This window comes from Leucoraja erinacea, chromosome 13 (genome assembly GCF_028641065.1).
Source record: "Leucoraja erinacea ecotype New England chromosome 13, Leri_hhj_1, whole genome shotgun sequence".
Lineage (NCBI taxonomy): Eukaryota > Metazoa > Chordata > Chondrichthyes > Rajiformes > Rajidae > Leucoraja > Leucoraja erinaceus.
In genome coordinates, this window is record NC_073389.1 from 40547784 (window position 1) to 40562665 (window position 14882).

At 38.9% G+C, this 14882-nt stretch overlaps 1 protein-coding gene across 1 annotated transcript in view; it reads left to right on the forward strand.

The window, feature by feature from the left end:
• The window catches only part of tbc1d23 (TBC1 domain family, member 23), a 62354-nt gene that overhangs the window by 38271 nt on the left and 9201 nt on the right, over positions 1 to 14882 (forward strand). The window contains 5 exon segments of the mRNA XM_055645012.1: positions 1253 to 1270; positions 1272 to 1296; positions 5952 to 6061; positions 6966 to 7108; positions 7560 to 7604. Of these exon segments, the coding sequence (XP_055500987.1) occupies positions 1253 to 1270; positions 1272 to 1296; positions 5952 to 6061; positions 6966 to 7108; positions 7560 to 7604 (341 nt within the window).

Genomic DNA, 14882 nt, shown 5'->3' on the forward strand with positions numbered 1-14882 from the left:
CCCCTTCAGTTTAATCTCCAGCATATAAAAGGCATGCTCAATTGGGTTCTGATCGGGCGATTGACGGTCACTCAAGAATTTACAATTTTTTTGCTTTGAAAAACTCCTTTGTTGCTTTAGTAGTATGTTTGGGATCATTGTCTTGCTGTAGAATGAACTGCCGGCCAATGAGTTTTGAGGCATTTGTTTGAACATGAGCAGATAGGATGTGTCTATACACTTCAGAATTCATTATACTATTACTATCAGCAGTTGTATCATCAATAAACTGAGCCAGTACCTTCAGCAGCCATACATGCCCAGGCCATAACACCCCCACCACTGTGTTTCACAGATGAGGTGGTATGCTTTGGATCTTGAGCAGTTCCTTTTCTCCTCCATACTTTGCTCTTGCCATCACTCTGATATACGTTAATCTTTGTCACATCTGTCCACAAGACCTTTTTCCAGAAATGTGGTTACTCTTTTAAGTACTTCTTGGCAAACTGTAACCTCGCCATCCTATTTTGCGGCTAACCAGTGGTTTGCACCTTCCAATGTAGCCTCTGTATTTCTGTTCATGAAGTCTTCTGTGGACAGTGGTCATTGACAACTCCACACCTGACTCCTGAAGAGCGTTTCTGATCTGTCGGACAGGTGTTTGGGGATTTTTCTTTATTATAGAGAGAATTCTTCTGTCACCAGCTGTGGAGGTCTTCCTTGGCCTGCCAGTCCCTTTGCGATTAATAAGCTCACCGGTGCTCTCTTTCTTCTTAATGATGTTGCAAACAGTTGATTTTGTTAAGCCTAGGGTTTGGCTGATGTCTCTTAACAGTTTTATTCTTGTTTCTCAGTCTCATAATGGCTTGTTTGATTTTCATTGGCGCAACTTTGGTCCTCATGTTGATAAACAGCAATAAAGGTTTAGGTGCTGAGAGCCCTCATACCTGCATTAAGGAGGCACCTGAGCAATTACAAACACCATATGTCCCACACATTATGGTGCCCTGAAATGGAGGGACTATGTATAAACACAGCTGTAATTTCTACATGGTGAAACCAAAATGTATAAATTATACCCTTTAATAAAATCTGACAATGTGCACTTTAACCACATGTGATTTTTTTTCTATTACAAATCTCAAATTAAGGAGTGCAGAGGCAAATAAATAGATGAAGGGTTTTTGTCCCAAACATTATGGATGGCACTGTATGTATGTTATGATTATGCTCAATATTTAAATGTTATTTAAATATTTCTGTTCTACTCTAGAAAAACAAAGAATATGTGTAGCATTGCAAGAGGAGGTTTCATGGGTAAGTTCTCAAAATCTGATTATTACTTCATTTTATTCAACAGCAAATCAAATTGATACTGCAATGAAGTATTGAAGTTATTGATCAAATTCCCACTTTATTGACAAAAGCACATCCCAACCATACTCCATAATTTAATTTGATTGGAAATATATATATAAATATTCAAGATATTCTTGCCAAGTATTTTGTGCATACATTTCCATTTTAGATTGATTGGCCAAAAATTGCTCATTCTGGTTCCATTCATGCTTCATTCTTTGTAATCAATCTATCGGCTTCAACGCTGCTGTTTTGATGATGTTACTACAGAAATTGTGCAATTAAAAAAATATTTATGTGTAAGTTAATTGGCCTCTGTAAATTGCCTCCAGTGTGTAGTAAGTAGATGAGAAAGTGGGATAACCTAAAATTAGTGTGAATGGGTGATGATCGTTGGTCGATGTGGACCAAACTAAACTATGGCTATTGTGTTCACAAATTTTGTCAGTTTTATGACGATGCTATTCAGCAGTCACTTCATTAATTTTTTTAAATTTTAGTTATCATGTGCTTTCAACTTTTGTCGCCATATTAATGTTACTTTGCAGGTTTTATAGAGTGCATGGTTGTCCATTCACCGACCTTTCATTTCTCAGTTAGCATGCCATTTTTTGAAGGCAGACCCTTCCTTCATTGTTTTACGTAAAGGATTATGCAGCACAAGTAAGAAAGGATACACTCAACAATTTAAAGTATCTATTCAGAAAAGTCATTAATTAACTTTTGGAATCGCACCATACTTTCTCCGAAGGTTGTGGTTTGGAATGACCAGTCTTAGATTGAAGAACTGTTTAATTAAATCACCGGTGAAAATGAGGCATACTTAATATATTTTTGATAGCAATTAGGAATTGTTGAGCATGAGGAAAGGGCGGCACGGTGTGAGTATGAGCCTGCTACGGAGCTGAACGGTCAGGCAAACGCCTCCGTTGCCATGCAGTGAGAACGGAGAGGTTGAGAAGGAGTTTCTTCCCAGAGGCAATTCGGACTGTAAACGCCTTTCTCACCAGGGACTAACTGTACAGAACGTTTTTCCTTCTATTATTTATTATGTAAAATAATATGTGTGTTATGATTGTGTTTATAATTTGTTTGGTTGTTTTGTTGTCCGCGAGCATTGCCACTTTCATTTCACTGCACATCTCGTATGTGTATGTGACAAATAAACTTGACTTGACTTGACTTGACTACGGGGTGCTGCCTGTACGGAGTTTGTACGTTCTCCCTGTGGGTTTTCTCCGAGCGCGCCGGTTTCCTACCACACTCCAAAGACATAGTTTTGTTAATTGGCCTCGGTAAAATTATGTTGTCTCTTGTGTGTAGGATAGTCATAGTGTACGGGGTGATGCTGCTCGTAGCAGATCCGGTGGGCTGAAGGGCCTGTTTCCGCGCTGTAACTCTAAAGTCAAAAGCATATCTGCTGAAATTATGTATTTGCTTCCAATCTACATTATTTACATTTTCTTCTATGTATTTTAATTTTCACCAATCTAAGCAAGGTAGAAATTGTTTTTAATTTCAAACTTGTAGTTGCAGAGGATATTCTTTTTTCTGTAGTTACATTGTATTATTGCAAAATATTTCATTAATGAACACTCAACATCAACAATGATGATAATGACATTCTTGGTATATTCAGATTTTATTCCATCAAAGATTTTACGATCCATTGCATCAATTTTCTCCAGAATTCCACGTTAGACAAAAAAATTGTTGTATTCAAACAACTTTCATAAAGAATGGGAACCAGTTATTATTGTTTTGTTCAAATTAGAGCTCTTTAATTAATTTAATTAATTCTTTGGAGCGCAGAAGGTTAAGGGGGGACTTGATAGAGGTCTTTAAAATGATGAGAGGGATAGACAGAGTTGACGTGGATAAGCTTTTCCCACTGAGAGTAGGGAAGATTCAAACAAGTGGACATGACTTGAGAATTAAGGGACAGAAGTTTAGGGGTAACATGAGGGGGAACTTCTTTACTCAGAGAGTGGTGGCTGTGTGGAATGAGCTTCCAGTGAAGGTGGTGGAGGCAGGTTCGTTTTTATCATTTAAAAATAAATTGGATAGTTATACGGACGGGAAAGGTATGGAGGGTTATGGTCTGAACGCAGGTGTATGGGACTAGGGGAGAATACGTGTTCGGCATGGACTAGAAGGGTTGAGATGGCCTGTTTCCGTGCTGTAATTGTTATATGGTTATAAGTATTTTGGATTCTCGGGTAAATAACATATTGCAGGTGGAGAATTACTTTAGTTTCAAGTTAAATTTTATTTACAATGGTAGTAGCAATATGGTTTAAAGCTGTTAAATAGATTTCCTTTCAATCTGTATACAGATATTTTGTGTGTCAGAATATTTTCCGAATTCTCAAATTTTATGCATTTTATTCTTCCCAAAAGGTACAATATGATATTTTTATTTTCCCGAGGCAAAGTACTGAGTTACAGGATGCAAAAAAAGATTTCATGTTCATGTGATTGGAGCAGAATTAGGCCAATCAGCCCATCAAGTCTACTCCACCATTCAATCATGGCTGATCTATCTCTCCCTCTCAACCCCATTCTCCTGTCTTCTCCCCATTGCTCCTGACACCTATCTATCTCTGCCTTAAAAATATCCATTGACTTGGCCTCCACTGCCTTCTAACTTCTAAACTTGTATTTATTATATAAATGCTGATATTTACCGATTACAAATGGTATGATGTTACTCAATGTAAGACTTGCTGTTCTGCCATCCTGGAGCTGAAATTATAGTACAAATTAATATTCAGAAATATTGCCCTCTTCTCACTAACTGTAACTAGTGACAGCCCCCCCCCCCCCCTCCTCCCTTTACCCCACAATCAATCTAAAGAAGGGTACTTGGGGACCAGAAGTGTCACGTTTCCATGTTCTATAGAGATGCTGCCTGACCCATTGAGTTACTCCAGCACCCTGCGTCCTTTTCTGTATCATTTTGTTAGTGTCCTGGTTTAGAATCTCCTTGGATTCAGTTTGTGAAGAATAGTATAGTCTGTTATTGGGAAGATACAATTTGAGCTGGTAATCGTCAATGTTAGCTACTGATCCTTGTCTATATAGAGTCAATGTGTAAGAAGGAACTGCAGATACTGGTTTATACCGACTGAGCTGATCCTCGGTCTGATGAAGAGTCTCGACCCGAAACGTCACCTATTCCTTTTTCCCCTCATCAATGCTCCCCAGTAATCTCCTTTCATGTCTCTCTCCATAACCTGGGATAGTTCCCATCAGGCCTGTGGACTTACTAAACATTCTTCAAAACCCCTACCCTTTCTTGATGTCGAGAGAGTTAGATTTAGCTTTTAGGGCTGGGAATCAATGGATATGGGGGGAAAAGTCAGAAGGGGTACTGATTTTGGATGATCAGCCATGATCATATTGAACTGCGGTGCTGGCTCGAAGGGCCGAATGACCTATTCCTGCACCTATTTTCTATGGTTCTATAGCTCATTTTAGCCTTCCTGATATCCTGTCTAAGTTATCTTCTGTTTCCTTTATATTCCTCTAAGATCTTATCTGATTTCAGCCTCTGAAACCATTTCTTTTTTACGTTGACTTTCTTCAGTTACAGGCTTGATCACTCTAATGCTGGGAGTAGGACCAAGCCAGCTATATTCTCCAATTACTGTATTCCTCATGGGGACCACATGGTATCTCTTATCTTGCACTGCAAAACCAAATCTGGCTTATTTGGTCAAACAGAATATCCCCCTCCCAGTAACAATAAAAGCTTAATTATTCTAGTTGAAGTAATTCAGTTTGTTAATTTGGTGATTTATATCCGCTTCATTAATTGGGTTTAATTTATTTTGTTAGCAATTAATGCACCCTTTAAGGACCATTTCCTGAGGTATAAGATGATGCAACCATCAAATTATAATCATTCTTAATTCATAATGTTTCATGGCTCTTGTGCTTTTTTAAAAATCTTCATCTGTACTGCTTTGCAAGATCTATAATAATGAATAAAATGGAAAATGAATCGTTTCTGTACTGTTTATAAAAACTGATAAAAACGTCTTTTTCCTAAAAACATGATTCACATCAATAATTCATTCCATAATCATGGCATATTTTAGTTCACCAGAGAGCAGTGTTTCCTTTGTTGGTAGTACACTCATAATTAACGACATCAAAATTTGTAATATTAAATTATTTCATCCCTCGCAATGAAGAAGCGAAACTATTCCATCAAATTTACATTTATTTTAATTAACGATCAAACAGCGATAGATAAGCAGCCACATTACAGCTCGCCTCTTGCACTACTTTGGCCTTGATTTTTTTCTAATTATGTTTTTGCACACTCTTCATTCTTTTAAAATTTTATTTGTAATTTGCTTTTGTGTATTTGTCAAGTCTCTGCCTGTGATGTAGCTGCAAACAGATTTTTGAATTGTACCTGTACATCACCGTACTTGTGCATATGACAATAAACTTGAATTTAGATTTGAACTTAATCTGATTAAATTGAAAGGTTATCCTGGTGAACAGCATTCTAGTTACCAAGTTTTCTGAAGATTAATTTTTGAAGTAAGATTGGGTTTGTTTGAGTATTGTCAGTATCTATAAGATGCACTGTCTTGCAGCATTGCAGCAGCACCTTGTGGACATAAATGTAGATGGGCCCGAAAATGGCTACGGTCACTGGATTGTTAGTACATCTGGGTCACGTGGCAGTATCTCTTCCTCAGCTGATGTAAGTATATAGTCTTTATTTCACTTTTGTTTTTATTAAGATGATTGATTGATGTTGAAGAGCTCACGGGTTCAGTTAAAGTAAAGCATGAAATGTATAAATCAGAATTGATTTAAAAGTAGAAAATACTTCTTGTTTTACAATTGGATATGTCTCTGCCTTCACTCTAGAATATGTGCAACACCAGCATGCAATGTATCTATCCACTTCTTCCACTGCAAAATTAAGGGCTGCCTTCTGAATTGTTCTCTTTATTTTATCAAGTATTTGATGCTGAAGTATTTTTTCATTAAATCTACTAATATTCGGAAATATGTCACAACAGGCACTCCCTTTAAAACTAGGATGCATGTTCAAAGACCCTTTGCTAATTTCCTGGCTCCTACCCAGCGTTAATATCCAAAGAATGGAATGAAAATACACTGAAAAATGCTGCATTGTCACATCTTGAGGCCGGCATGGAGTAGGCATAATGGGTGTCCAGAAATGTCTAGTGTCAGACTGAGATTTTAATTGGATTTTGGTCATGTACAATGATGATGTATGGAACTTTATACCGTGACATCATATGTCAGCTGTAATTTCTACATGGTGAAACCAAAATGTATAAAAATACCCCTTAATAAAATCTGACAATGTGCGCTTTAACCACATGTACTTTTTTCTATTACAATCTCAAATTGTGGAGTACAGAGGCAAATAAATAAATGATGGGTCTTTGTCCCAAACATTATGGAGGGCACTGTATATAAAATTGCAAAGATTTCTAAAAAAAAGTTCTTATTCTTGCATCACATTTCATTCCAGAATTCTTATACGGCATGAACTTGTTAACAAATTACAAAGCACAGAGTGTTGCATGTTAAGTTTTCTTTAATTATATTTTATTGAATGCTTTTTGCAGGGTGAGTCACCAAACGGATCTGGCGATGGAAGAGGTGTGAAGTCTTTAGTCAACAAAATGACCTTTGCCCTGAAGTCCAAATCAGTAAATGTAAAAGAGAAAGTGATCAGTTTCATTGAGAATACGTCTGCCCCTGTTGAAAGGTAATGTAGGAGTACTTGATTGTTCATGTAATTCATAACCATATTGACTTAAAGGTAGCTTGTGTGCTATTTTAAGCAGCTGTTTCCTCTGTTGGGAGAAATTTTGAAAGACAAAGTACTTTTTGTCTTTCATTGTAAATGATTTTTTGCATTACATTTCCAGTTAGATAAAGGTTCAATTTAATAGAGCTTCCATTTCCAATTTAGAAATCTGGTTCCAGTATTGAAATGGAATTACATCCAATCTGTATGAGTATTCATTATTATATACATATCCAAATGACATAAAAAGGTGTCTGATTACAGAAGTAATAAAATTGAATGTCTTTCGATTGAGGATTATTTCTTTTTAATTGACATCTGTCATAGTTTTAATTTTTGATTTGTTTTTGTAGCTTTTTCCATTTTGAAATTTATTATGTTTTTTTTCTTCTATTATTAATTAAAATAGAATGACTTTTCATCTTCCTTGGCCAGAAAAGGTGAACCTAGATTGGTAAGATGGTGTTCAGAATAGCTCTGGCCTGTGTACTTCAGCATGTTGTGCAAGCTCTTTCTATTTCAACTTCACTGCTTTGCTGCAGCATCTTATGCCTTGAGCAACGACTATGTGTTTATATTTCTACTTGGTTTGTCTATCTGTAGAGAGGATTGCTCTTGCTTTTCCACAAGGTAAACATATATGTAACATGGTATATTTCACCATGTCTGGCATCTGTGAGGGTCTTGCAAAGTAATTTACTGCAAAGTTCATCCTGCCATTATTAAGTTATGCTATTTGTTTATGCCATTGCTCTGAGCTTTGTGTATTTTTTTCATAATTTCTAATCAAAAAATTATTGGTATTTAACCATGAATGTATACTGACATATAAGTTTCCCCAATTTACGCTGTAATTGATTATTCATGCTTATTAACATCGTGGTATGGTCTGGCCTGTATGTGATACTAGGCCAAGAGGATGTGGTTGGCTCTAACCCATTTTCTGAAGTGGGCAATCAAGCCACTCAAATCATCAACATTATCAATGTAAATTATGGCCTGGAGAACAATGTACACAGGTGGATAAAGGGAGTGAATTATTTTCTTAAAACTTCAGATTATCTATCTTCAAGCTCAGTGTATAGGAGATAACATTTTGGTGTGGTGTGGACAGTTGTTTAACAGGAAAAAGTTGGCATACATATATTTGTATATATATATATATGTGTGTGTATGCATTTTCTGGTTGACAAGATGTAACAAGTGAGGTCCAACATAAATCAGTGCTGTAGTCTCAACTTTTTACACTGGTATTCATACTAAAATTACTGATGATAGAAAGAGAAGTAGAAAAGTAAGACACAAAGTGCTGGAGTAACTCAGCGGGTCAGGCAGCATCTCTGGAGAAAAGGGATGGGTGACATTTCCGGTGGGAACCCTTCAGATTTTCCAACCCGACCTGACCCGAAACGTTACCCATCCGTTTTTTCCAGCAATGCTGCTGCGTTACTTCAGCACTTTGTGTCAATCTTCTATATAATCAAGTATCTGCAGTTCCTTCCTACACAAGTAGAAAAGTAAGTTGTGAAAATTATTTCAGCAGTTTATAGTGAGGCAGAGTGGCCAAATATCTGACAAATGCAGTATGATTCAAGCAAATGTGAAGTTTTCTATTTTGGAAGGAAATTTTTTAAAAAAAAAGCATATTATGGTGAGGGATTGCAGGGCTCTGAGATGCAACGTGATCCAGTAAACAAAGTGCATGATTTGAAAAAGGTTAGTACGTAGGTTCAAACAATTGGTCAGGTGATCAGCCATGATCACGAATGGCGGTGGTGGCTCGAAGGGCTGAATGGCCTACTCCTGCACCTATTGTCTATTGTCTAATTGAGGTGTTGCATATTGGAATGTCTAACAAGGGCAGGGCCTGTACAATGAATGGTAGGCCTCTGGGGAGTGTTGTTGAGCAGAGGGATCTTGGAGAGCAGGTGCATGGTTCATGACGGTCGAGTCGCAAGTAGACAAGGTGGTCAAAAAGGCTTTTGGCACATTGGCCTTCATCAGTCAGAGTATTGAGTATAGAAGTTGGGAAGTCATGTTGCCTTTAGACTTCTGTGTTCAGTTCTGGGCACCATGTTAAAGGAAAGATATTGTTAAGCTTGAAAGGGTTCAGATAAGATTTACGAGGATGTTGTCAGGACGAGAGTCTGAGCTATAGGGAGAGATTGGGTAGTCTGGGTCTCTATTCCTTGGAGCGCAGGAGGATGATCTTATAGAGGTATATAAAATCATGAGAGGAGTAGATCGGGTAGATGCACAGAATCTCTTGTCCAGAGTAGGGGAAACGAGGACCTGAGGACATAGGTTTAAGGTGAAGGGGAAAAGATTTAATAGGACTCTGAGGGGTAACTGATTCACACATGGGGTGGTGGGTGTATTGAACAAGCTGCCATTGAAGGTAGTTCAGGCTGTGACTATCCCAACGTTTAAGAAACAGTTAGGTACATGGATAGAACAAGTTTGGAGGGATATGGGCCATGCGCAGGCAGGTGGGACTAGTGGAGCTGGGACATGTTGGCCGGTGTGGGCAAGTTGGGCCGAAGGTTCCACGCTGTATCACTCGATGAATATGACTCGAAAGCAAACAGATGTTACCATTTCTTGCCAGGGAAATGGACTACTCAAGTAAAGAGGTTATGCTTTAAATTATAGGGCATTGGCAAGATTGCACTTGGAGTTCTGTGCAGATGCTTAATGCTGGAGTTCTGTTAATGCTTTGGAAGTAATTCAAAGATTTGAATGAATGGAATGTGCAAAATATCTAATGCAGAAAATTTGGGATCGGCTTGTATCCATTGCAGTTTAAATTTAAGGGATTTAACTGAGGACTTAACTTAAGAGAACTTGACTGTGGAATGTGGGGAGGATATTTTGTCCTGTGGAGAATCTAGAACTAGGAGCACAATAAGAAATAAGAATAATACAAAGGATAGACATCTATGCAAATATTTTTATTGAGCTTAATAATTCTTCAGAGCATTTTTCCACAAGCTTCAGTGGAAGCAAAGTTTTGGGATACTTTTTAGGCAAAAATATGTGTTGAAATGTTATGGGGGTGTCTTGAATGAATACATAAACTTGAAAGTAGTGTCATGGTCATAAATCAGATTAGCTATGATCTTATCGATGTCTGATCAGAGTGGGTCTGATCTGGTTATATATTCATATTGCCTCCTTTCTCCCTTTGCACATTGGTAGTTTGGAAATTATGGTTCTGCGAAATACTTAAACGCTCTTTTACATGAAATGCAATAATTTGATGAGGCTGAATTTTGGCTTTCCACTTGATATCAGTACTCATTTAATAATTCAGTTCACCTTTTAGTCTGTAGTCTAACCTCTATGGTTTTGTTTACGAGATTCCTCTAGGTTGATAGTGCACTATTAATTTTTTTTTGATTTCACAGTAAAATCAAAACCCTAAAATATGATCGCTTTTACAAGTAATTCTGCTGTTTCATGATTGTTGCGTCCCTTGAAAATCACGTTTTAAAAATAATTGTGTCAGTGGGGGAAAGGAGTTTAGGGAATAGAAACGTTCAAAATCGCATAAGTTCTTTTTTTCTACAGGATCTTCAAAATTAAAGGTCTTTATAAAAGTTGGAAGTTTTTATATTTGTCACTGCAAGATGACAATACTTAAGGATGTATGTTACATTGATTAATCGAGTATCATTGCACAAGTGTCAATAGAAATGATCACTTGTCCACTGGTTAAAGTAGCAGCCGTATTCTTCAGATACAACAGTGTGTGATTATTGCGGATGTCATTTAAGTGCTTCTCTAGTGCCCGATCAAAATTGCATTGTGAAGAGTTGTGTAGGAAAGAACTGCAGATGCTGGTTTAAATCGAAAGTAGACACAAAATGCTGAAGTAACTCAGTGGGACAAGCAGCATCTCTGGAGAGAAGAAATGGGTGATGTTTCAGGTCGAGGCCCTTCAGGCTGCTCACATATCTGCACAGTTTGCAGCTGCAGAGAATAATCATATGTCTTTAAAAAGGTCAACCATTACATGTTCTATGGATAGTGCTTTAGAATGTTTTTAAACTTCTATCAAAAGGGCCAGATAGCCATCATAACACAAGCTGCTTTTCTGACTTGACACAAGTCTCCTGTTGTATTCCCAATTCTGAATCATACTTCATGGCATGCGGAGGGCATGTGGATTAATAAAAACTGGTGTACAGTCAATAGAACAGTGGAAAACAATGCACATCATAGTTTATGTCTATAAGTGCATTGGATAACTTTGTGAAGTGGTGTATGCAATGTCTTCAATCTAAAGCCATTAAACCAATTGCCATATAAGACAACACAAAGAGCTGGAGTAATTCAGTGGATCAGGCAGCATCTGTAGAGGACATGGATAAACAGAGTTTGACTGGCAATCATTCGCCTTTCATGTTTTATAATGAGATGAACTGTGTTACCATCCTGACAAGCCAGACACATAAACAGTAGCAGGTGATCACCTAGTGCCCAGTTTCCTTTGTCATGATGTCCCTTGCAAGGGAAGACATAGGGTCTGATGAGGTAGAATCACTGTGGATTGAGCTGAGGAATTGTAAAGGCAAGAATACACTAATTGGTGTTATCTACAGATCCCCAAATAGTAGCCCGGATGTACAGTGTAAGTTGCAGCAGGAGTTAAAACTGGCATGTAACAAAGGTAATGCCACTGTGGTGATGGGCGATTTCAATACGCAGGTAGACTGGGAAAATCAGGTTGATTCAGGACCCCAATAAAAAGAGTTTGTAGAATGCCTCGGAGATGGATTCTTAGAGTAGCTTGTAATGGAGCCGACCAGAGAAAAGGCAATTCTGGATTTAGTGTTGTCCAATGCACCAGATATGATAAGAGAACTCGAGGTAAAGGATCCGCTTGGAGGTAGTGATCATAATATGATTAGTTTTAATCTGCAATTTGAGAAGGAGAATGTTAAATCGGAAGTTGAACAAAGGAGACTATGAAGGCATGAGAGGGCAGCTGGCCAAGGTAGACTGGAAAGGGATCCTAGCAGGAATAACGGTGGAACAGCAATGGCAGGAATTTCTGGGCATAATCTGGAAGACGCAGAATCATTTCATTCCAAAAAGGAAGAAAGATTCTAAGGAGAGTAGGAGGCAACCGTGGCTGACAAGAGAAGTTAGGGATAGAATAAAACTAAAAGAAAAGATGTATAACACAACAAAGAGTAGCCTGAAGCCAGAGGATTGGGAAACTTTCATAGGACAACAGAAGGAAACAAAACGGGCAATACGGGCCTGAAAGATGAAGTACGAAGGGAAGCTGGCCAGGAATATAAAGAAGGACAGTAAAAGCTTCTTTAGATATGTTAAGGGAAAAAGAGTAGCAAAGTCAAATGTGGGTCCCTTGAAGGCAGACACGGGTGAAATTATTATGGGCAACAAGGAAATGGCAGAAGAGTTGAATAGGTACTTTGGATCTGTCTTCACGAAGGAAGACACAAACAATCTCTCAGATGTACTGGAGGACAGAGGATCTCGGAGGGGGGTAGAGGAACTGAAATAAATTTTCATTAGGCGAGAAATAGTATTGGGTAGGCTAATGGGACTGAAGGATGATAAATCCCCTGGACCTGATGGTCTGCATCCCAGGGTCCTCAGGGAGGTGGCTCTAGAAATAGTGGATGCATTGGTGATCATTTTCCAATGTTCAATAGATTCAGGATCAGTTCCTGTGGATTGGAGGATAGCTAATGTTATCCCACTTTTCAAGAAAGGAGCGAGAGAGAAAACAGGGAATTACAGACCAGTTAGCCTGACTTCGGTGGTGGGAAAGATGCTGGAGTCAATTATTAAAAAGGTAATAATGGGGCATTTGGATAGCAGTAAAAGGATTAGTCCAAGTCAATATGGATTTATGAAGGGGAAATCATGCTTGATTGATCTTCTGGAATTTTTTGAGGATGTGACAAGTAAAATGGATGAAGGGATGCCAGTGGATGTAGTGTATCTAGACTTTCAGAAAGCCTTTGATAATGTCCCGCACGGAGACTGGTGACTAAAATCAGAGCACATGGTATTGGGGGTAAGGTGTTGACATGGATAGAAAATTGGTTGGCAGACCAGAAGCAAAGAGTAGGAGTGAACGGGTCCTTTTCAGAATTGTAGGCAGTGGCGAGTGGAGTGCCGCAAGGCTCGGTGTTGGGGCCGCAACTGTTTACGATTAATGATTTGGAAGAGGGAATTAGGAGCAGCACTAGCAAGTTTGCGGATGACACAAAGCTGGGTGGCAGTGTGAACTGTGAAGAGGATGTTAGGAGGTTGCAGGGTGACCTGGACAGGTTGAGTGAGTGAGTGAGCAGATGCGTGGCAGATGCAGTATAATATAGATAAATGTGAAGTTATCCACTTTAGCTGAAAAAACAAGGGGGCAGATTATTATCTCAATGGGGTTAGGTTAGGTAAGGGGGAGGTGCAGCGAGACCTGGGCGTCCTTGTACAGCGGTCACTGAAAGTTGGCTTACAGGTGCAGCAGGCAGTGAAAAAAGCTAATGGAATGTTGGCCTTCATAACAAGAGGATTTCAGTATAGGAGCCAAGAGCTTCTTCTGCAGTTGTATAGGGCTCTGGTGAGACCGCATCTGGAGTATTGTGCACAATTTTGGTCTCCTAATTTGAGGAAGGACATCCTTGTGGTTGAGGCAGTGCAGCGTAGGTTCACGAGATTGATCCCTGGGATGGCTGGACTGTCATATGAGGAAAGATTGAAAAGACTAGGCTTGTATTCACTAGAGTTTAGAAGGATGAGGGGCTTTCTTATAGAAACATATAAAATTATAAAAGGACTGGACAAGCTCGATGCAGGAAAAATGTTCCCAATGTTGGGCGAGTCCAGAACCAGGGGCCACGGTGTTAGAATAAAGGGTAGGTCATTTAAGACTGAGGTGAGAAAAAACTTTTTCACCCAGAGAGTTGTGAATTTATGGATTCCCTGCCACAGAGAGCAGTGGAGGCCAAGTCACTGGATGGATTTAAGAGAGAGTTAGATAGAGCTCTGGGGCTAGTGGAGTCAAGGAGAGAAGGCAGGCACGGGTTATTGATAGGGGACGATCAGCCATGATCACAATGAATGGCGGTACTGCCTCGAAAGGCCGAATGGCCTCCTCCTGCACCTTTTTTTATGTTTTCTATGATGTGGAGGGAATAAAAGTGGGATTCATGTAGGATTAATGTAACTGGGTGTTTGATGGTCAGTGTGGGCCAAAGTGCCTTTGTATTTCTCTGACTCTAACACTATTGACTGATCAGGTTGGTAATTCTTTGGACCACTGTGCAAAATACAGAGATGGTGTCATTTGAATGAGGCACATGAGTGCAGTGGTAAAGCTGCTGCCTCGCAGTGCCAGAGACCCGGCTTCGAACTTACCACGTGCTGTCTGTGTAGAGATTATTCATTCTCCCTGCGTCCCATGGGTTTTTATGGGAGCTCCAATTTCCTCTTACATTCCCAAAACGTGCAGGTGGGTAGGTTAATTGTCTTCTGTAAATTGTTCCTAGTTTATAGGATGCAAAACATGGGATAACATGGAACTAATGTGCAAGTTATTGAAGGTCGGCATGGACTCGATGGGCCAAATAACTTGTTTCTACATTGTATCTCTAAACTAAACTAAACTAAACCAAAACCTAGACTTAATGTAGGAAATGATGAGTACTCAGAGCTATAGCAAATGTGTGTTTGAAATCAGATAAAAGTTATAGAG